General features: G+C 51.1%; 1 protein-coding gene across 1 annotated transcript in view; it reads left to right on the plus strand.

Moving 5' to 3' along the window:
* Col4a1 (collagen type IV alpha 1 chain) overlaps nucleotides 1-20683 on the plus strand; it is a 105674-nt gene that overhangs the window by 75863 nt on the left and 9128 nt on the right. Inside the window, exons 25-47 of the mRNA XM_040733581.1 lie at nucleotides 2665-2856; nucleotides 3352-3520; nucleotides 5874-5966; nucleotides 6051-6155; nucleotides 6914-7011; nucleotides 7804-7954; nucleotides 8141-8254; nucleotides 8853-9020; nucleotides 9153-9242; nucleotides 9991-10143; nucleotides 10274-10372; nucleotides 10472-10561; nucleotides 11245-11384; nucleotides 11778-11904; nucleotides 12050-12130; nucleotides 12549-12647; nucleotides 13832-13882; nucleotides 15000-15185; nucleotides 15824-15957; nucleotides 17370-17442; nucleotides 18287-18358; nucleotides 18917-19045; nucleotides 20186-20284. Coding sequence (XP_040589515.1) covers nucleotides 2665-2856; nucleotides 3352-3520; nucleotides 5874-5966; nucleotides 6051-6155; nucleotides 6914-7011; nucleotides 7804-7954; nucleotides 8141-8254; nucleotides 8853-9020; nucleotides 9153-9242; nucleotides 9991-10143; nucleotides 10274-10372; nucleotides 10472-10561; nucleotides 11245-11384; nucleotides 11778-11904; nucleotides 12050-12130; nucleotides 12549-12647; nucleotides 13832-13882; nucleotides 15000-15185; nucleotides 15824-15957; nucleotides 17370-17442; nucleotides 18287-18358; nucleotides 18917-19045; nucleotides 20186-20284 — 2713 coding nt within the window. The remainder of the gene's footprint in view (nucleotides 1-2664; nucleotides 2857-3351; nucleotides 3521-5873; nucleotides 5967-6050; nucleotides 6156-6913; nucleotides 7012-7803; nucleotides 7955-8140; nucleotides 8255-8852; nucleotides 9021-9152; nucleotides 9243-9990; nucleotides 10144-10273; nucleotides 10373-10471; nucleotides 10562-11244; nucleotides 11385-11777; nucleotides 11905-12049; nucleotides 12131-12548; nucleotides 12648-13831; nucleotides 13883-14999; nucleotides 15186-15823; nucleotides 15958-17369; nucleotides 17443-18286; nucleotides 18359-18916; nucleotides 19046-20185; nucleotides 20285-20683) is intronic.

Consider the following 20683-nt stretch of genomic DNA (forward strand, 5'->3'; position numbering starts at 1 on the left):
CGCTGGTGCCTAGAGGGCGGGATTAGAGGACACAGTTGTTTAAAACAGTTCTAAGCGGAGAAGTTCACGTAGCAGTCCGCGGTGGGGATCGAAGTGAGAACTTTGAAGCAGAGGCAGAAAAGGGTCTTTCCTCCTGTGCCCATCACTTCCTTCTCCCCTGTTCCCATTACTTCCTTCTCCCCTGTGCTCATCACTTCCTTCTTTATCTACCCTGCTTCCCCTGGGTCCTTCCTGCCTCTGCTCTGGCTAGACCCCAAGCCAGACATTCAGCAAGAACAAAGAGGTGAGGGAGCGGGGCAGTTGGAGAGTCACCAGGATACAGAACAGAAGTCCAGAACCCAGACCCTTGCCTCGGCTTTCGGGAGCTGGTCATTTCCCTGTGTCACAGCTTCAGATGTGGTCCTCATGTGACTGGAGGCTGGAAGGCATAGGACAGTGGGGACGTAGGCTGAGGTAAATGTGTGTCAGTGGCTTTTCCTTCTGTTTAGTGTTCCGTGACCTTTGCCTTTGGAAGGCAAGTGTTTGATTTCAGGAATGAACAGTAGATCTTACAGGCACTGGGAGCATTCAGCCACCGGCCAAAACATGTTGTGTCTGACTTGGCCCAGGGACTATGTGGACGGTGTCAGAAATAGATAGTACAGTTGTCCCATCTTCCCTGCTTAAAGCAGCCAGTGCCAGGCTTTCAAGGCAGCGACTGATCCCACAGGGGACAGGAGCAAACAGATTTTGGGTGAGGCATCTTTTCAAAAGCATCTTGGATAAGGATTTTGTGTGCCCAAAAGGTTACTAAGACATCTTAGCATCATCAGTGCCACTTTTAGAGAAATCAAGGGAATAGAGCAATGGCTCAGAGTTTAAGAATACTGGCTGTTCTTCGAGACCTGGGTTCAATTCTCAGCACCCATGTTGCTGTCTGCAACTATCTGCAACTTCAGCTTCAGGGGATCCAATGCCCTTTTCTGGTTTCCATGGGTACCAGGCACACAAAAGTATATAGTCATGTGTGTACACCCATGCACATAAAATAAATTAAAAAAAAGAGAGAACTTGAGATTCTCCACCTAAATCCTTGGTGTCTCTTTATAACAGATGTCAAGGAGACAGATGAAAAGCTTTGGTTCTTCCAAAGCCTTTCAGACGCAGGAGGGACATCACCCCAACGACACTGAATGGTTTCTGGAATGACAGCCATATGGCATGATAGAAAGGCCTGAGTATTCAAGGAAAGGCTTTGTAGTGCTCTCTAGTTTCTGCCAGGATTTTAAAGTGCATATCTGTGCGTACTAACTAGAAAGCCAGTTAAAAGAGCCACCCATTGGATAAGACACTGAAGTTCCCAGTTAGCATTTCTAGCAGGTGGCTGGCTGAAATAATCGTTCTCCATTCTTCAGACTTGTGCAATCTCAAGTCCAGGTTTTAGTTCAGGGCTACCCCAGCCCATCTGCCACTGTCCAGTGGAGTGCTCTGTCACACAGAGGTATTCTATGTTTGTGTCGCTATTCATCTTGGAGTCCAGTGGCCGATGGTCGTGTCTGAGCCCTTGAAATGTGGATAGCATGGCTGAAGGACTTTCTCGACTGTTTAAATAGCGTAGAATGTGGCAGAGAGCAGCTGGAGACCTCCCATCCTTGGGTGAGCTTGCACCGAAGCTTCGTGTGTGGACCCCAGGGTTCCACAGGACACAGCTGACTGAGTAACAGCTTCCCTGTCCCTTAGCCTGTGTGCTTTTGACTTTTAGGAGGTCTATTCCTCCTGCATTAGTCCAGGACTAGACGGACTTTGAGCAGGCCACAGAGCCTCTGCAAGCCCCACCCCTATGTGTGCCGGGAGGGCTCACTGTGTAATGTCCCATCCTCAGCAGTGCTTAGGTGGAGTGGAGAACATGGACACACGGGAGCATATTATTTATGTATTATATACACAGTATTCTGCCTGCATGTACACCTGCACACCAGAAGAAGGAACCAGATCTCATTATAGATGGTTGTGAGCCACCATATGGTTGCTGGGAATTGAACTCAGGACCTCTGGAAGAGCTGCCAGTGCTCTTAACCTCTGGGCCACCTCTCCAGACCCCCATTTTTTAAAAATATACTTTTTGCATGCACTTTGCTCTGGGTGGGTTGTCTAATCTCTTCCTTGGAGGAGTATACATTGTTAGCACACAGTAGGTCTTCTCATCTCTTCCTTGGAGGAGTACACATTGCTAGCACACAGTGGGTCTCATAATCTCTTCCTTGAAGGAGTACACATTGCTAGCACACAGTGGGTCTCATAATCTCTTCCTTGAAGGAGTACACATTGCTAGCACACAGTGGGTCTCATAATCTCTTCCTTGGAGGAGTACACATTGCTAGCACACAGTGGGTCTCATAATCTCTTCCTTGGAGGAGTACACATTGCTAGCACACAGTGGTTTGTGGTTGTGAAACACACCTACCCAAAGGGCCTTTTGATATGGCTTACGGAAAGAGATCAAAATGAAGTGAGTTATGGGGAGTTTGGATGCTGAGGCTTTCATCGTTGAGCCGCTGGCTAGCATCTACATGACATCTAGTGATGTGTTGTTCCCGGAAGGGTAGCTCCTCAGCTCCAAGACTGACTGACGCTGATGCATCTCACAGTAGGTTCCCGGTGTCACGAGGTGGTTTGCTTTTACAGGGTCCACAAGGTGCACCAGGGCTCATGGGCCAGCCTGGAGCTAAGGGAGAGCCTGGCGAGATATTTTTTGACATGCGACTCAAAGGGGACAAAGGAGACCCAGGCTTTCCGGGACAGCCAGGCATGCCGGGAAGAGCGGGAACCCCTGGAAGAGATGGCCACCCAGGACTTCCTGGACCCAAAGGCTCCCCGGTAGGTCCATTTCCAGACTTGGGACATGTGTTTTACAAATGGGGATCTGCAAAGAGTAGAGAAATGAGTGCTTTGAGTCACAGTTGTGGAGCCTCTCTCAGATGGCGTCAACTTGCTACACGGCCCTCGAGCCGACATACGTCAATGCGGGGTTAGTGGTTAGACTTGTGTAATAGGTTACGGATGGCTGTGTCTCTCTGATGTTTCAGGGACTGAATAGATGAGACTTGTATCCTCTATGGGAGACAATTCTAAAGTTAACAGCACACCTATCGTTGTTTGCGATATGTGGTTCTAGACCCCTGGCTGTGAAGATCGCTTGGGGAGAGGATGTGGGGGCCACTTCTTACCTCCAAGTTGACCTGGTGCCTGCATGACATGGTCCACGTGCCGGCTGGCTAGACTCTTGTCGCTCTTCTGCTGTGGGTGGTACAGGAGTGGGTGCAGATGTCGATATTGTCTCTTGACAATCTTTCCCGCCTTTTGTCTCCTCAGGGTTCGGTAGGACTGAAAGGAGAACGGGGTCCCCCTGGCGGAGTCGGCTTCCCCGGAAGTCGCGGTGACATCGGCCCCCCTGGGCCCCCAGGAGTCGGTCCCAGTGGTCCCATTGGTGAAAAAGGACAAGAAGGTTTTCCTGGGAGCCCTGGGTCTCCAGGCCTTCCAGGTGAGACTTCAGGACCTGAAGGGCAAGCTCCAAGGTCACAGAGACTGGCTGGGGGTCAGAGGTGGGGCGCACACTGTCGCACTTCTTCCCAGAAGCCGGCTGTGACGAGCTGAGTCCTTCAGTGTTCTGTGTCAGATGGGCCAGCTCATACACAGAGGCCGCAGGTCAGCGAAAGTCAGCCTCTCGGGTAGAAGTAGGTGAAACATGAGGCCATGTGGTTTTTTTTTGTTTGTTTGTTTGTTTGTTTTAAATCCATGTTCTGTTTCTTTTGGCTTCTGTGTTTTCTAAGCGGTGTAATCTTCATTTTCCATTGATGTTCAGCCCTAAACTGTAGTGTCCAGATTGCCATTTAATATTCCCATTGACGTAGGTCACTTCCTGACGGTCTTTTGAGGGGTTTATGTGCCAAGCCCTACGTGGAATGTTGATAAACATTGTGAAAGAGGCCCAGCCCCTGCATCCTGTGCTCTGCTCTCTGTCAGGGTCTATTGGGAAGTCTGTAGCAGTGGTAACATGTTGCTTCTATGTCATCAGCACCCAGGATGCTGAGGGTGGCTGGACTGGGGGGGGTGCACCCCTCTGCCTTCTGTGAGTGGACACTCCATAGTTTGCTTGATGTGACTCCACACTCGCCTGAAAGAGCCTCTCATTCCTGAGACAACCTTGGATGATGAGGGTAGAGGCCAGCAGTGGCTTGCCACAGGGGAAGAAGTGTGTGTGTGTGCGTGTGCGTGTGCGTGCATGTGCGTGTGCGTGCATGTGTGCGTGTGTGCGCGCGCGCATGTGTGCATATGTGTGAGTGTGTGTGTGCGTGCTGGGAAGGAATTAAAAGTTGTAAAGGCTAACGGAGGACTTAGGGTGATTAAAAACCGTGTTAAGGAGGCAGGTGGACAGGACTGCAGCCGCAGGTGCCGCTACATGTTGAACTCTGTGCCCACAGCACTGATGACGGTTTCCCTGGCCAGGACTATAGTCCAGAAATGATCAGTTCCTGTTCTCATCAGGGTATTGTTTCCTCTCAGGATGCAGGCATTAGTTGCCCGTGGTCAGCGGTGAAGTCCAAGCGTGGTGCTCTGAGGAGCCTTTGGCTGTCAACGCTGTCTTTAGCACAGTCAGCGTGACTCCACTGCTAACCGTGCTTTGTTAATGGAGGACTTGCCACTCCCGCAGAAGCAGGGAAATGCTGAGCTGGCCTAGGAAAACCCCAGTGAGCCAGAGAAGGGGAACTTTGGTCACCTTCCCTCATGGTTCTGAATTCAAAATCAACAAGTCGAGAGTTCTCGCAGCCTCCACACCTTGCAGAAGCCACGGAAAGGGTTAAATTAGCTTTGTGAGAAATCAATAGTGTAGTTCCTCATAGATCCAGTCACCACAGGGAAGAAGGGTCTAGAAGGAGGTGTCGCTAGTTCTGTTGACCAGCTGTCCACATTCTGGAGAGTTCCTTACCCTCAAGACCCTGTCAGCCTCTGGATCCGAAAGCTGACCTTTGATCTGCAGAGCTGTGTTTATGTGGTGATCATAAACTCGTAAATGGCTGGGCCCCAGGGGTTCGGGATAGCAGATGTGTGCTGGGGTCAGTCAGTTCTCACAGTCTGTAGTGAGAGGCCCACTGGCCATTCCTGGAGGGTCCCCTTATCTGGACTTTGAGTGCTGTGCTGAGGAGCCCCTGTGTGCATGTGGAGGAGCCTTCATTCTTTCCAAACAGCTGTGTCCTGACCTCCAGTGACTCTGTAACTGGGAAGGGGTAGGGCCCGAAAGCGGAGATCTTTCTTTGTTACCTCAGGCACTAGGGATTGTGACTCTGCTCCAGTGGGACCAGACACAGTCACTTGCTCGCCCATCGTGTTTGAGTGAACAGGGGCACATTCTAGCTAGATGGAAAGCAACTGAGGGAGCTTCTGTCTGTGGGGTGGAAACAGTGCTGCCTGCAGGCTTTTGGCTCGTCCCTCGGGCTTTTTATTTATTTATTTCTCCTTTTTGAGACAAGCTAACCAAGAAATGACCCAGGGCCACCTTGCTTTTTGTTATGGGAGGTTTTCCAACTCTCAGTGGCTTGAATGTGAAACTCTTAAGGAATCCGGAGTCAAATAAACATTTTGGTCATTTGGGGGACACACATCTTGAATAGTTCTGGGAGAGATTCTAGACATGTAAGGGAGAGATGAGAAACCCAGGGGCTTATCTGTGCAAGGGTTTGGGGTGCCTTAGAGGATGGGTAGTGGTGGCCGCAGCCTATGTGTTCTGAGAGGGTGCAGGGTCTCTGCTGGGGACTGGTGGTTCTTCTGCTGTGCGCTGTCTTCAGAGAGGCTGAGATGTGACCATTTACATCTGTGATTCTGTTGTACTCCCTCAGGTCCAAAGGGTGAAGCAGGAAAGGTTGTCCCACTCCCTGGTCCTCCTGGAGCTGCAGGCCTCCCAGGATCCCCTGGGTTCCCAGGGCCACAAGGTACTGTTGAAGTCTGGCTTGCCTGGTTACCTCAGGGCTGCCTGAAGCATTTCCCATACTGACCACTCCACTTTCTCACCACAGGTGACCGAGGCTTCCCAGGAACCCCAGGACGGCCAGGCATCCCGGGAGAGAAGGGTGCTGTGGGCCAGCCAGGGATTGGATTTCCCGGGCCTCCTGGCCCCAAAGGTAAACAAACTTCTGATGGGCATAGTGAGGGGTTATGACTCTGGCTTGAAGACCACATGGGGACCGGTGCCCTGCCAGTCAATGACTGATCTGTGGTGAGGGTCTCGGTGTCTGCTTCATTTGAATCTGAGAAAGAGAAGGCTGTGGCAGGGTCCCTCCATGTGTTCCAGTCCCTCAGGTGGGCACGGCATCATCTTGCATAGAGGGTTTGCCCCAGACACAGATGGTGCATGAGGAAGGTGTAGCCTAGCTGGCATCGCCACACACTGTGTCTGTCTGCATGATGTATTAGTTACTTTTCTCACTGCTGTGGCAAAATCCATGACAGAAACAATTTTGGAGAAGGAAGGGTCTATTTGGCCTGCAGTCGTGATGGGAAGGCCTGGCACTGGAGCGTGAGGCAGCGGCCTACACTGCATTTGCAGAGAGAAGGGGCAGCGGCTTACACTGCATTTGCAGAGAGAAGGGGCAGCGGCTCACACTGCATTTGCAGTCAGAGAGCAGAGAGAGGGATGGATGCTGGGGTTCAGTTCCCATTCTCCTTTTCATTAAGTCAGGGGACCCCCAGCTCATGGGATGCCTCCCACCCGTGGTGGGTCTCCCCACCCCACCTTACCCAGAAACTCCTTTACCGACATGCCAAGAGGTTTGTCTCCGGGGTGAACCCACACTCGGACAGTCTGACAGCCGCCGACACAAGTGAAGAGTGTTGGGAGAGCCCTTATGTCTGTGACCATTTCCTCAATTCTTCAAAACAGGTGTTGACGGTTTGCCTGGAGACACGGGACTACCCGGGAGTCCAGGTCGCCCTGGATTTAATGGTTTACCTGGCAACCCAGGACCACAAGGCCAAAAGGTGAGTACTGGCTATCCCAGGCTGCCTGATCCTCATTCTTGTTGATTGGGTATTAAACTTGTGGGATGGTTTTCGTTTTTCATCACATGGTCTACAAGAGGCAGAAGGTGAAACATTTGTTTCAGCTTTGTGAACATTTCTTGCCTGTGTGCTAGGAGCCCCAGGGTGGTTTGTGTTTCTAACTGTGAGTGACATAGGAGAGCTGACGTCAGAAAAGAAATGAGAAGTCACCCGGGAGGGCGACACACGGGACATCCCCATTCAAGGTTGCTGTAGCTGTGTGGGCCACTCTGGTGGGCCTTTAGCAGTGGTGTTCCAGGCTTGACACCAACAGAGCTCCCTCCATTTGTGACGGCTTGAAACACATCCCCTCCTTGCCCTGTGTGCCCTGGGCAGGCATGCTGCTGGCCCAGCCTTGTGCTGTGTGATTCGGCCATTTCCTTGCCCTCCAGGGTCTTTTACATCTTCCTAGACCGGATGGAACTCCTGGGGTGACTACTGGTCACATCTTTTCTGTGGTGGTTAGAGGAAACAGGGAAACTGGTAGAAGACATGAAAATGAAGTAGGAGGAAGGGCTCGGGGCTCTAGTTAACCACTGCCCGTGACGGAGCCAGTCAGGTCCTGGCCTCACTCTCTTTGGAGAACGCAAGTGTTAACAGGTGACAGTGTGCTAGTCATCCAGAGCCTGCTTCGTGAAGACTCTCATGACCAGGCAGCCGAGGCAGGAAAGTCTGGGAAGAAATGCTAACGCTGATGATTGATTTGCTTCCCGCCTCTTGGGGGATCTCCAGGGAGAACCTGGCATTGGGCTACCAGGACTCAAAGGACAGCCAGGCCTTCCAGGTGTTCCAGGTACACCTGGAGAGAAGGGCAACGTCGGGGGACCAGGATTTCCTGGAGAGAACGGAGTGGTTGGCCCTCCCGGACTGCAGGGGATCAGAGGTAATGTTCTAGACCGTGTCAGGGAATCTGTTTGCTCCGTGTCCTCATAGCATCTGTTGTATGTTCAGTTCGTATTGATTGGTGGGAGACCCTGAGGGTTTTGTGGCTGTGTTGGTCGTACCAGATGGGTGGCATTTGAGTTGGCATACCCTCGAGCTTCCAACTTATTCCCACCTTTCCTGACAGGTGATCCGGGACCTCCTGGAGTACAAGGCCCCGCAGGTCCACCAGGGGTTCCAGGAGTAGGACCACCGGGAGCCATGGGCCCTCCCGGAGGGCAAGGACCACCAGGGTCATCAGGTGATGTGACTGTCCCTTCCTCAGGGCCTGTGAACTGTGGGGTGAGAAGGGAGGTTAGCCACTGGCCAAAATAAAAGGGGGGTGCATTTGTAAAACTGGGTTTGGCTGTTTGCTTAACTCGGGCATCACAGATTCCGTTGTTTCCTCCCAGGTCTGCCTAGTGTGCCAAAGAAATCTCTGTCACATATCCAGTAACATTTAAGATTTTACTTAACATCGTGTCTTCCTGTTGTCCTTGTTAGGAGCCTTACTAAGTTGCTGATAGTTTAGACTAACTGATTCTTTGTCTGGTTGCCTTCATCTTTGTATCCTTCATCTATAATCCTAGGGTCATGCTAGTACTGGGGAAACAGGGCAGAATAGTCAGTGAAAACTAGCTTATGTTGGTTGGGGCGAGTGGGATTTACAGAGGTAATGCTGATCTGTGGTGGCAGAAAAGGAAGGGTTTTCTCTTATGAGATGGTTTACCCACTGTCTTGATGATCCTGCACATTGGGCATCATTCAAGCGCCCAATGCTGGCATGCTCACACGCTGTCTCTACATGATAATGCCCATTCTAGAACATTCAATGATTTTCTCAATTTGTCCAACTTCAGGTCCACCTGGAGTCAAAGGAGAGAAGGGTTTCCCTGGGTTCCCAGGACTGGACATGCCCGGCCCCAAAGGAGATAAAGGCTCTCAAGGACTTCCTGGTCTCACGGGACAGTCAGGGCTCCCTGGCCTTCCTGGACAGCAGGGGACTCCTGGACTTCCAGGATTCCCAGGTAAGTGACATCTGAACTTTGCCTGGATTGCGCTAGAGGAAACGTGGGTTACTTCTTCCTTTCCTGACTCTTGGGCATTTACCATTTGTGGTCCATGTGGGGATGTGTTCTTAATTTTCCTTTTGTCCATAGGCACTAAAGGAGAAATGGGTGTCATGGGAACCCCAGGACAACCAGGCTCACCAGGACCAGCAGGCACACCAGGGTTACCTGGAGAAAAAGGTAGGAGGACTAACAGCTTGCAAACCATGCTGTCTTTCCATCTTCTATCTTTATTTCTTGAGAATCCTGGAAAGTCCTTGTATGATTATAGATCACATTTAGTTTTAAGTAGATGAAAGAAATGCTGGTCACTCAAGGGGCTAGGAGACACCTCTCTCTTAGCGGAATTAGCTCCACGAAGAGAGCGTGGGCGTGCGGTGCTACACCTGCCCAGCTGGTGTGAAGAGGACAGGAAGGGCTGAGTTTCCCTCTTCACGGAACTGTGGGCTCTTCAGTCATACGAGGGTGCAAGTCTTGAGTGTCTCAGAGTGACACCACTGGAGCCCACTCCATGGGCAAGCCCAGCTTCTTATTTCTTGTTCTGTGAATTTATTCCAAAAAATCCTGTTCTTTTAAAAAGAAGAAGCTAACTGTAAACATAAGACATAAGAAGGGAAGTTGATGTCAGAATGTGGAAGTTTTCTCTTACTTGTTTATAATTGGGGGGGCACTTGGGGGTGACATGATAAAGAAATGAGAAAGGCTTCAGAAGGAGGGGGAGGAGGTTCATCTGAGTGACATGTTGGGACCATTAGCAGGTGATGGACTTCTGAAGGTGGCTCTGCCTCTCTGCCTGAGTTGCATTCTCCCCTGTGACTGAGACTCATGTTCTAGTTCCTTTCCGACTCCTCAGGTTCTGGCTGGAGAGTGGTTCCCAGACAGAGCTGGCCCTGGACCTCACTGGGCACTTGCTCTTTTTCCTCTACAGGGGACCATGGCCTTCCAGGCTCCTCAGGACCCAGGGGAGACCCTGGCTTCAAAGGCGATAAAGGGGATGTTGGGCTTCCTGGCATGCCTGGATCTATGGATCACGTGGACATGGGCAGCATGAAGGGGCAGAAAGGAGACCAAGGAGAGAAAGGTGAGTGACAGAGGTGACAGACGGGCCTTGCTGGGAAACCTGGAACACCACGTCACATTACCGTGCTCTTCTGCAACCCTTGCCTCCTAAGCAGATGTGGGAGCTCACTTTTTTTTTCTGTGACACACAGGACAAATTGGACCCACTGGTGATAAAGGTTCCCGAGGAGATCCCGGAACACCAGGAGTACCTGGGAAGGATGGTCAAGCAGGGCACCCCGGACAGCCAGGTAGGTGTGGCGACAGCGTGGGCAGAGTCATTGTCAAGAAACCCCGCTTCTCTGTGCTTTCCATAGATGTTTAGCTCTGGGATTTTTCTGTTATTCTAGGACCTAAAGGTGACCCAGGTCTTAGTGGAACACCAGGAGCCCCTGGACTCCCCGGACCCAAAGGATCAGTCGGAGGAATGGGCATGCCAGGTGAGCTGGATGTGAGGTCAAAGTCTTGTGACACACACAGTGTTCTCATGGGACCGAGGGGACGTCTGCAGAGTGGCACTGCTCACTAGGAAGATGGAGGGCCCAGGAACCGTGTCTCTAGTGTCTAGGATGGGTAGCCTTTGGCTGACGCTGTGATCATTGCTAAAAACGAATTAGTAATACATACAGGAAAGTGAGGTAGGAGCTGACCATGGACAAGTAGTTGGTTTACAGCACAGTCTGGAAAATAACAGCCAAGACTGGAAACTTCCCTTCCTGCCTCCTCCCAAGTCTGTGAGCTCCGATTACTTGCTTTAACATCCTAGGCTGCTGGTTATACCTGTGTCTGTGTGTCATAAACCCACCCACACTGTGTGAAACTCCCCCACTGTCTTCCACTCCTGAGCTGATGGGTATCATATGGGCTCTTATGTTGTTGGTAGAGTTGTGTTTTGTGTATCTCTCTCTCTCTCTCTCTCTCTCTCTCTCTCTCTCTCTCTCTCTTTATATAATGATGGTTTTTAAAAGTCAGAGGGGACATTTCCCAGGGTGGCCCTGATGGGGCGTGCCTGAGGACCCCCAGCTGTATTGTTGGCAGAGTGATAAGCAGAGTGATTTGTTTTCTCTTACTGTTACTGGTGTTAGCAGTATCAAGGTCAAGCTTGATTTATTTGTGTCACTAGGTTTACCTGGGCAAAAAGGTGTGCCTGGCATCCCTGGCCAACAGGGTGTCCCTGGCTTACGGGGAGAGAAAGGAGCAAAAGGAGAGAAAGGACAGTCAGGTCTACCTGGCATTGGAATTCCCGGGCGGCCCGGTGACAAGGTAATCGTTTTCCCTCATGCAGACATCTCCTGTCTCCATGGAAATGTCCCTGCTGTCTCAGCACACCCATCCATGTAGCACCCCTTCCAACTAACTCAGAGTCATCTTCTGCTTCTATTCGCTGCCTTTTCTCCCCAGGGAAAGCTCTAGAAGCTTTTTCAGAGGTGACCACAGTGGCTTCATATCCCAGGGAGGAAGAAGAGGGGTGGGCTGAGGGACATGGCCCATGGGAAGGAGATAGATAGTGTCTGCCTGTTCTCAGACACGGGCTTTTTATTTCCCTGGAAAGCCTAGCAAATGGAATTATTCTGCAATGCGATATTCATTGCATCAAAATCCTTTCTCTACTGAGTGCTTCCAGACCTTCAACTCCAATCTGCTTTTTCCTCACAGGGAGACCAAGGGCTTACGGGTTTCCCAGGCAGCCCTGGCGAGAAGGGAGAGAAAGGCAGTGCTGGAACCCCAGGGATGCCAGGGTCCCCAGGCCCAAAGGGATCTCCAGGGATCATCGGCCATCCAGGTAGGAACTGGGACCAGCATCCCCAAGCTGCTTTTGTAGTGATGTGGTCATTTCAGATACTTCTCTCTCCCCGCCTCTCTGTGAGCACTGGGTGTGGTTTATGGTTCCGGAGCACACAACGTCTGCACTTTGATTTTCTCTTCAGGAAGCCCAGGCCTGCCTGGAGAGAAGGGAGACAAAGGCCTCCCAGGACTGGATGGCATTCCTGGCATCAAAGGAGAAGTGGGTATGGACACTTTGCTGGCACGTGGGTGGGCAGATGACAAGCACCCGGCCTGATGGGGGTACAGTCTGAGCCTTGTGGGATCATCCTTCACTGTGAACCGTTTGGGGTCTGGGATCAGCTGGTCCTATCCCTCCACTTTCAGATCTGAGTCTTTAGGGTGGTCCTGGCTTTCGGGAGGGCAGCATCCCCAAGCTGCTTTTGTAGTGACGTGGTCATTTCAGACACTTCTCTCTCTCTCCCCTCTCTGTGAGCACTGGGTGTGGTTTATGCTGTTCCAGGTGGCAGAGAGGACCCTGTTGGAGCGTGCCAGAAATGATTCCAGGGGTGCACATGCAGGGGAAAGCTCTTTCCGATGTTTGAGAGGGGTCACTTCACAGGAGATATGGTGCTAAGAGTGATTGTGTCTTTTCTCCCCAAGGTCTCCCTGGGACTCCCGGCCCTGTAGGCCCAGCCGGCCAGAAGGGAGAGCCCGGCAGTGATGGAATCCCAGGGTCCGCAGGAGAGAAGGGTGAACCAGGTGGGTCCTGCTTCCCACTCAGAGCCTGCACACCTTGTGGGGTGAACACAGGGACACCTCTGCTGTGTTCCCTGCCACTCCTAAAACACACCTTGGACACAAGGGATGGGATGGGACCAGGCGGGGGATACTCATTTCTTCTCTTGGGGTGGGGGTCCAGGAGACAGCACTTGTGTGGAGAACTGCCACCTTTGCTGTTTCGATTGAGTTCACTATGACAAAGCAAAAACAGAAGAGAAAAGGAAAGGAAATTCCTCCGTCCTGCATTTTCCCCAGCCAGGGAGAGGAAAGCCCAGGGCCAGGGGTCTCGGGGTTTACTGTTGCTTCCTGCATCTGTCCCTGTTACTGATGGGGGAGCTGTAACTTGGCAGGACTAAGTTTCTAGTTGTCACAGTGACAGTTTGAAGCCTCTTGTTGAACACCAGGGGGCAGCAGGCTAGAGAAAGGAGCCTCGCCTGCGTATAAGGAGAGGGGGCGTGTCAAGGGTGTTTGCACCAATCACAGGCCTTTCCTTCTGCCGGGTCACCAGTGGGAGGTGCTTCTTGTCTCTCCTGGATGAAGATGGCCCCAGGGTCATTTAGAACTCCCTGGGTCTTAACTTGCTATGTTCTGAGACCTGTTCAGGCCATGTGGTGTCCTCAGAAGGTAATGGATCCACACAGCCAGGCTGCAATGAGGACAGTCAGTAATAGGTCGGCGTGGCTGATCCGTTCCCTGCCCAAGGCTGCCCAGGCCTTGTAAGAGTAGAGTCTGCATGACGGCTGCCTGTTTACATCGTGTCCTCACAGAAGGCATAAAAATGGTGTTGATGATAAAGACTTGAAAGCTAGACACAAAACTCCCAGGTCTAGCCTCGATCAACAGGACTTGGTAGCATCTCTCAGGCCGTGCTGTGTTTACCTTCTTTAGTGTTCCCGGGGAGAGGTGAGCCCTCTGTCCTGCCTCTGAAGGAAACAAGCACTTGTTAGCACAGATCATTTCTGCTCAGCACCCTAGAGAGTGCGCATGCTAAGTCATGCAGGTGCCATGACAACTGCAGGGAGGTCACTTGCTCCCAGGTTCCTCGGAACTACTCTGCTAGTGATGTGTGGCACCAACAGAGGGGAGGGGACATTCATTGCCTCCCGCTGTCTCCGCAGCTGAGTAAAAGTCACGTTTGGTCCTCTGTCTTCTTCATCCTGTAGGTCTTCCAGGAAGAGGCTTCCCAGGCTTCCCAGGGAGCAAAGGAGAGAAAGGTAACACCCAGCCTCCATCTACTGTCTGCTGACGCCGCCATTGTAGGGGAGCAAGGGTTACTGTCCACAGGACTCGGCACGCCCCTTTTAGCAAGGCAGTGGCTGTGTCCATTGGATAATGGGTGTCCTATGATTACACCATCTAATTCACGGTTGACATGTATGTGGTACATACCAAATACCATTTTATATTATTATTGCTTAAGTTTTGAGTGACATGTAAACATGAGTTCCCATCCCTTGTAAGCTCTTAGTTTCTTGTTTTTTTTTAAATTAATTACTAATTAATTACATGTGCATGCCTGAGTATGCGAGGTTGTGAGCTGCCTTGGGGGTGCTGGGAACCCGGGTTCTTTGTAAGGTCAGTAAGTGCTCTTAACTGCTGAGCCATCTCTCCAGCCCTTACTTTCCTATTTTTAAAATAGCTTTTTGGGGGTAATGTTACCTTACAATAAACAGCGCATATTTAAAGTCTGTCATTCTTTAAGTTTTGACTCACGTATGCACCGTGGAAACATTGCATGCTGGGTAGTGTCACGTCTGTCACCCCACAGCTGTTCTTCGGGTTCTGATCTTCCATATGCAGCCCAAAACCCTCCAAGACACCCCTGCTCCGGGGCAAACATCCATGTCCATTTAGGAGCTGCAAATGACCTCGGATCTCCTACAAGTTTGTGCTCACACAACTGAACAGTCTGCATTTTTATAGCCTGACTTCTTCCCATAGCATATCCGGGCTGCAGTCTTCCTGTTATTTAAGTCAGGCATTCACTTTTGATTGCTGAGTAGTATTCCACTGGGCCAGCTTTGTCCATGGCTTGGAGCGAGCAAGCCCTTTGCTTTGGTAGTGCCGTTGCTCGGAGACTCCAGAACACATGCAAGACACCTTCATCGTATGACTCTTCTTTTAAAATAAAGGACAGCTGGGCTCTTTTCCTCAGCCAGGCCATGGGAGGAAGCTAGCACACTCCTTTTCTTCTGTAGCCCCGAGGAAGCTTGCACTGAAGGAGCTTCCCAGAGGGTGGGAAGTGTGCCATCCCTGGCTGTCAGTATGGTGTGGCATCTCTCTGTGGTCTGTGCTCCCCTGGTCACCATCATGTCACCCCACCCCATGCAGGTTCCAAGGGTGAAGTGGGCTTCCCTGGCTTAGCTGGGAGTCCAGGAATTCCTGGAGCCAAAGGCGAGCAAGGATTCATGGGTCCTCCGGGCCCTCAAGGTCAACCTGGCTTACCTGGCACCCCTGGTCATCCTGTGGAGGGGCCCAAAGGAGACCGAGGACCTCAGGGTCAACCCGGCCTGCCAGGTAAGGTCACTGGCTCAAAACCACTCTTCATGTTTTCCTCTCTGTTAAGCTGTTTAATTAGGGAGCTGCAGGAAAGGAAAAATCACCAAGAAAAGTGCAACATAGATGCCATTGTGTTCTTGTTTGAATCAGGGACATGTTCGAATGCTGTCCACCTACCATGGTGGTGTTGCAGGGCCTGGGACACTGGCTTCGGGTAATTTGGAAGCCAATGCTGTGTGTGACATTTACGCAGACACTCTGCAGTGGCGCTGTACATCCCCAAACTTCCTAACTGCGGGGCTTTGTTATTTACTGATTGCATTGGCACTGGGGATGAAACATAGGTTTTGTGTATGCTAGCCAATACTTTACTGTCGAGGTACATCTCCAGACCTTTTGTTATCATCATGGGTTCGAGGCAGGGTCTCATTAAGTTGTCCACACTGGTCTTGAATTTACTCACTCTGTAGCCCGATACACTTGAACTTGGTCTCCTGATGCTTCAGTCTCTGGAATGACAGACCTGGGCCACCATGGCCGACAGACAGGCCATTTGGATATGTGGTCTGGTGCTGATGTGAGCCTTCTTCCTTGGTTACACAGTCCGCAGTGGTACCCACCCACCATAACTCTTCATCCTTTCTCCTTTACACTAGGGCATCCGGGACCTATGGGGCCTCCAGGGTTCCCTGGAATCGACGGGCCCAAAGGTGACAAGGGAAATCCAGGTTGGCCAGGAGTTCCTGGGGTTCCAGGCCCTAAGGGAGACCCAGGATTCCAAGGCATGCCGGTGAGTGGCTGATTGTAGAAATGTCTTTCAAAAGGAAGCTTTTCTGGTCAAGAGTGTCGTGTGTGTGTGTGTGTGTGTGTGTGTGTGTGTGTGTGTGTGTGTGTGTGTGTGTGTGTGTGTACACTCATGTGATACTCTCTAGCCCCTGAAGCAATTCCTTCCTTTGGCACCAGCACAGGAAACTATTAAAACATGATTTTTTTTTTGCAATCTACTTTATAGAAGTCATTACAGAGGAAATGCTATACTGCTGCAAAGTATACTTAAGTACCCGACTTTACGACCTATTTACAAATTCAGTGCACATATTCAGTGGCTTGGTAAAGAGTGGTTCTGTGCAGCCTTGCATTTGTCTTCTGGAGGTGGCAGTGGGGCAGGTGTGTTGTCGATGATGCCATGGACCAGTCTGCAGGGCATGTAGCTCGTGAACCACCAGGAGAGAGAGAGAGAGAGAGAGAGAGAGAGAGAGAGAGAGTGTGTGTGTGTGTGTGTGTGTGTGTGGCCTTAGGGAAATATTTCATTGCCGCTTTTACTCCTAAGTCTTCAAACTGTGAGCACTAGAAATCATTACACAAATGACTCCACAGAGTGGCAGTGATCACTCTCAGCCACTCCCCGTCCTCCGTACAGTACATGGAGGCGTGTTCATGAGACTACTTTCATCTCCTTGTTATACGTTACAATTTTCTCGGTGATGCAAGTGCAGGCAGTTTTCCAGTTAGTCATGCAGTCTTGATTTCATTCACCAGTCACTGTCTGTCTCTCTGTACACGGTTATATAAATAAGTGTGTTTATTCACATATATATGGCTGGCGCATGCTGGTTACAGTACCTCCCAAATCCGGACAAGCAAATCTGTGTAAGAAATACACATTTTTGCATATGACTATGCATGCTCAGACAAAGGAACAACTACAATGAAATAGCAAGAAGATGGGCTAACATTCTTGAGAATATGTTATTATATTACATACACTTAAGTGTAGTTATATGACAAAGGAAAATTGTCTTTCTTGATGTTTTTAAGTATTTCTCAGTAATTAAAACAATAATTCCAATGAGACGTGAAGCTGATTCTGAAGAGCAGTCACTGCTCTTTGATGATTAGGGGAGATTCCAAGAAGGGTGGTAGGGTCCTGGTAGCACTGGGTTTGTCTCCGTGGCAAGTGTCCATGGTGTTCTGGCCGTGTTCGTGGCATCGTGCTTGTGGCTGGAGACAGTGGCTACAAGCTCGAAGGAACTTACTGCATGTGTGGACTATTGCAGTATCCTCTCCTCGTGTTACGTTAGCCCTTCAGTTCACAAGCCCCTGTGCAGAACACGGAAGGGCTTCCCCTCTGACAGGGTCCTCCGAAAACTGACCACAGGTATCCTGAGCCATCCCCGGCTCACGCTTCCTTTGTGTGTCTAGGGCATTGGTGGCTCTCCAGGGATCACAGGTTCAAAGGGAGACATGGGACCACCAGGAGTTCCAGGATTCCAAGGTAAGGTGCCAAAGTCCAAGCCCGGCAGACTTGTTATTGGCAGCATGCTATCCCAAGGCCTCCTGAGCACACTTGCTCCAAGATTCAGATGCCAGCATGGCCGCAGCAAGAGATAATGCTATCTTCAAGTTAAAAATGCAGTAGATCTCCCTGTTTTTGAGATGATGTTACAGGGCTACCCCTAAGCTTACAGTAATCCTTATGTCTCAGCCCCAAGTGCTGGGATTCTGGCTGTACACTACTGCTGCCTGGGTGGCTGACTAAAGACGTTCTGATTTTCTTAACTAAGAACCAGCGGATCACATATGCCTCGGTCATTTGAGTCTCAACAAGAAATTGTGGCTTCGAGCTACTCATTAGTTTATCAGTGTAGTCAGCAAACAGGTGCTGGGTACTAGCGGCTTCCACACACTGTGGTTGCTGCAGTCACGCTCTCCTGAAGGGCGAATAGAAAGAGTATTCGCTCTATGGAAGTCTTTGACAATCTGTCAATCAATCAGACAGATTGTCACCACAGACTCCGTCATATGTCCCTGCCCTGTTGTCACCGTCTTATAGTGGCTGCTTATAAAATGATGGCTTCTCACTCTCAGAAGAGAAGTTTCTTGCAGCTGAAAGAACAGCATGTCTTCTTCCATGAGGACGAATGGGTTCACTGTGTGTGCATGCCTGCATATGTGCATGTCTGCATGCACGATGGGGGGTGCAACAGTGTGCATGTTTTTGCACACGAGTGCCTGCATTTGCATGTGCACTCGTTTGTGCGTGCGTGTGGGTATGCACCCCCATATTCTTGCAAATGGCTGAAAGCTCTGTGCAAAGACAATGTCCTTTCCCCACCCAGGTCAGAAAGGTCTTCCTGGCCTACAGGGAGTGAAAGGAGACCAGGGAGATCAAGGCTTACCCGGCCCTAAAGGTAGGTGACTGGTTAACGCACTGGACTTTATTGATGATCATGGGGAGATGCAGAAGTTTGAGGGGCTGACTTTTCAGATGTCAGATGAATGGAAAATGATGAGAAGTTCCTGTGGACTGCTGTTGGAGTTTTTAGCACCAACCTTTCTTGATAGTGGAATTGTTCGGTGTGACTCAGAGAGTCCGGGAGGAGAGGAGTGGGGGGCAGGGGGAGGGGCAGCTGGACCACCGTGTACTGGGGATCCAGCATGTTGCATAGGCTTTGACAGCAGACTGACACCAGCCACTCAGAGTCGGGACAGAACAAAATCCGCCTCTGCTCTCGCTGCTGACGCTGGATGGTTTGTACCACGCCGGCGGTGTCGGGAGAGGCCAGGGTAGCAGCTGTATGAACCGAGGCTGGAGTAGAGGCTGGGATTGAGAGCCCAGGGCTTTGGCTTAAACCAGAGAGATGTGATACACACTGAATGCGTGTTTGGTGACGGCACAGCGGCTGCCAAAGTTGCTTCTGACCCCCCTGCTGACGGTGAAGCTGACCCTCTGCCTGCCTTTCCCTCAGGTCTGCAAGGTCCCCCGGGCCCCCCAGGTCCATATGATGTCATCAAAGGAGATCCAGGGCTCCCCGGTCCAGAGGGTCCCCCTGGTCTAAAAGGACTCCAGGGACCACCAGGTCCAAAAGGACAGCAAGGTGAGGCCTGGGGCTGTGTAGGCGCCTGGGGATGTGTGTGGGTTTCCTATCGCCTATGTGTCCAAGACCAAGAGTTTGAACAGTAGTTGATTATACAAACATCTTCAAATAGGACTTTCTTTAATGTTTACCAGACATAGTAATAAAGTTTTTGAAAGAACCCCCAAGCCCCCTGCTTGCCAACACACACACACACACACACACACACACACCAAAAGCAACCACAATTCACAAAAACCAGAGGCTTACAGCACAATGTATCTAGGCTTAGTTAGAAACATCCAGACAGGGCAGCAGGCAGGGTGGAGCAGCAGGTTCTCCTGGGCTACGGGACTGCCACTCTCAGAGCGATGGGGATGTCTATGAGCAGAGGCCCCGTGGCTCCTTCCCTGTGTTCCCAGGACACCCTCCCCCAGGGGCTTGCTGTTCTTGCCATTTCTGTTTCAGGAGCTGGTGGGCAAGGGGCAGGTAGGAATTAGAGGGGTTGAAGGCAGCGTCCAGGAAAAGTTAAACTTCAAGCTTCTTATCAGAAAACTGTCACAGCAGCCTTCTGTGGCCTGAACACTGGGTCTCTAGGCCAGTGGTTCTCAACCTTCCTGACGCTGCAACCCTTTAATACAGTTCCTCATGTTGTGTTGATGCCCACCCCAACCACAACATTGTTTTGTTGTTGCTGCTTCATAACTGGTTTATTACTGTTATATCTGATATGACCCACAGGTTGAGAACCGCTGCTCTAGAGCATGGCAACCAGGGGGGTTAGGCCAGCCCCTCTCTGTCCCCCTTAGTTGGCCCTTTCCAGGCCTGGATGCCTGATAACGTTCCCTAGGAAGCCTGGGTGAGCTCAGGGGAAAGTTTGAGGGTCAGGGTTGGAACGGCATCCCCTCCATGCAATATGCCAGCGGAGACTCCAGCAGGGGGCGCCCTGGGCTCTGCAGGAAGCAGCCAGGTCCCCCAGGTCCCTATGGGCTGCCAGGATCCTTAGACCACGCAGGCCACTCAGGCACACCTTCTCATCAGTAGTCCAGGCCCTGGGTTTGATTCCCAGTGATGACAAGTAACTTTTCAGAAGGGAAGAAAGGAGGGCAGCGTGCTGGTGCCCGCCACACAAGATCACAAATTCTTCTCCCTCTCCTACAGGTGTGACAGGCTCAGTGGGCTTGCCTGGACCTCCAGGTGTCCCCGGGTTTGATGGTGCCCCTGGCCAGAAAGGAGAGACCGGACCCTTTGGACCACCAGGTAGGTCTTTACGGCAGAAACAATAGATCCAGGTCTGAGAAACCTCAAAAGGAAATTGAAGTAGTACTGACAGGCTGCCAAGGAAGCCCACATCTTAGAGGAGATAGGCTCACGGGGGAGCTAAGACTTGGTTTCTACATAGTGACAGAGAGCAGTTGAGGTACAGTGCACGCACTTCCCAAAGCAGCCAAGAGGGTGTGGCCCTGTGGCTTCCTAACAGCACGGTGTCCTACAGCTACGAAAATTCTGTTTAGCCATCGCTAGTAGAAGGTAGAACTGTAAAATTAATAATGGCAGTGTTTTTCTTAAGGTACGGGGACAAGCTTCATGGGCCTTCATGGGAAGCAGGAATTAGATGACTACCCCACAGTGATGTGACGCTGACACCAAGCTGTCCCA

The sequence above is a fragment of the Mesocricetus auratus genome, unplaced genomic scaffold, assembly GCF_017639785.1.
Source record: "Mesocricetus auratus isolate SY011 unplaced genomic scaffold, BCM_Maur_2.0 Super-Scaffold_100031, whole genome shotgun sequence".
Classification (NCBI taxonomy): domain Eukaryota; kingdom Metazoa; phylum Chordata; class Mammalia; order Rodentia; family Cricetidae; genus Mesocricetus; species Mesocricetus auratus.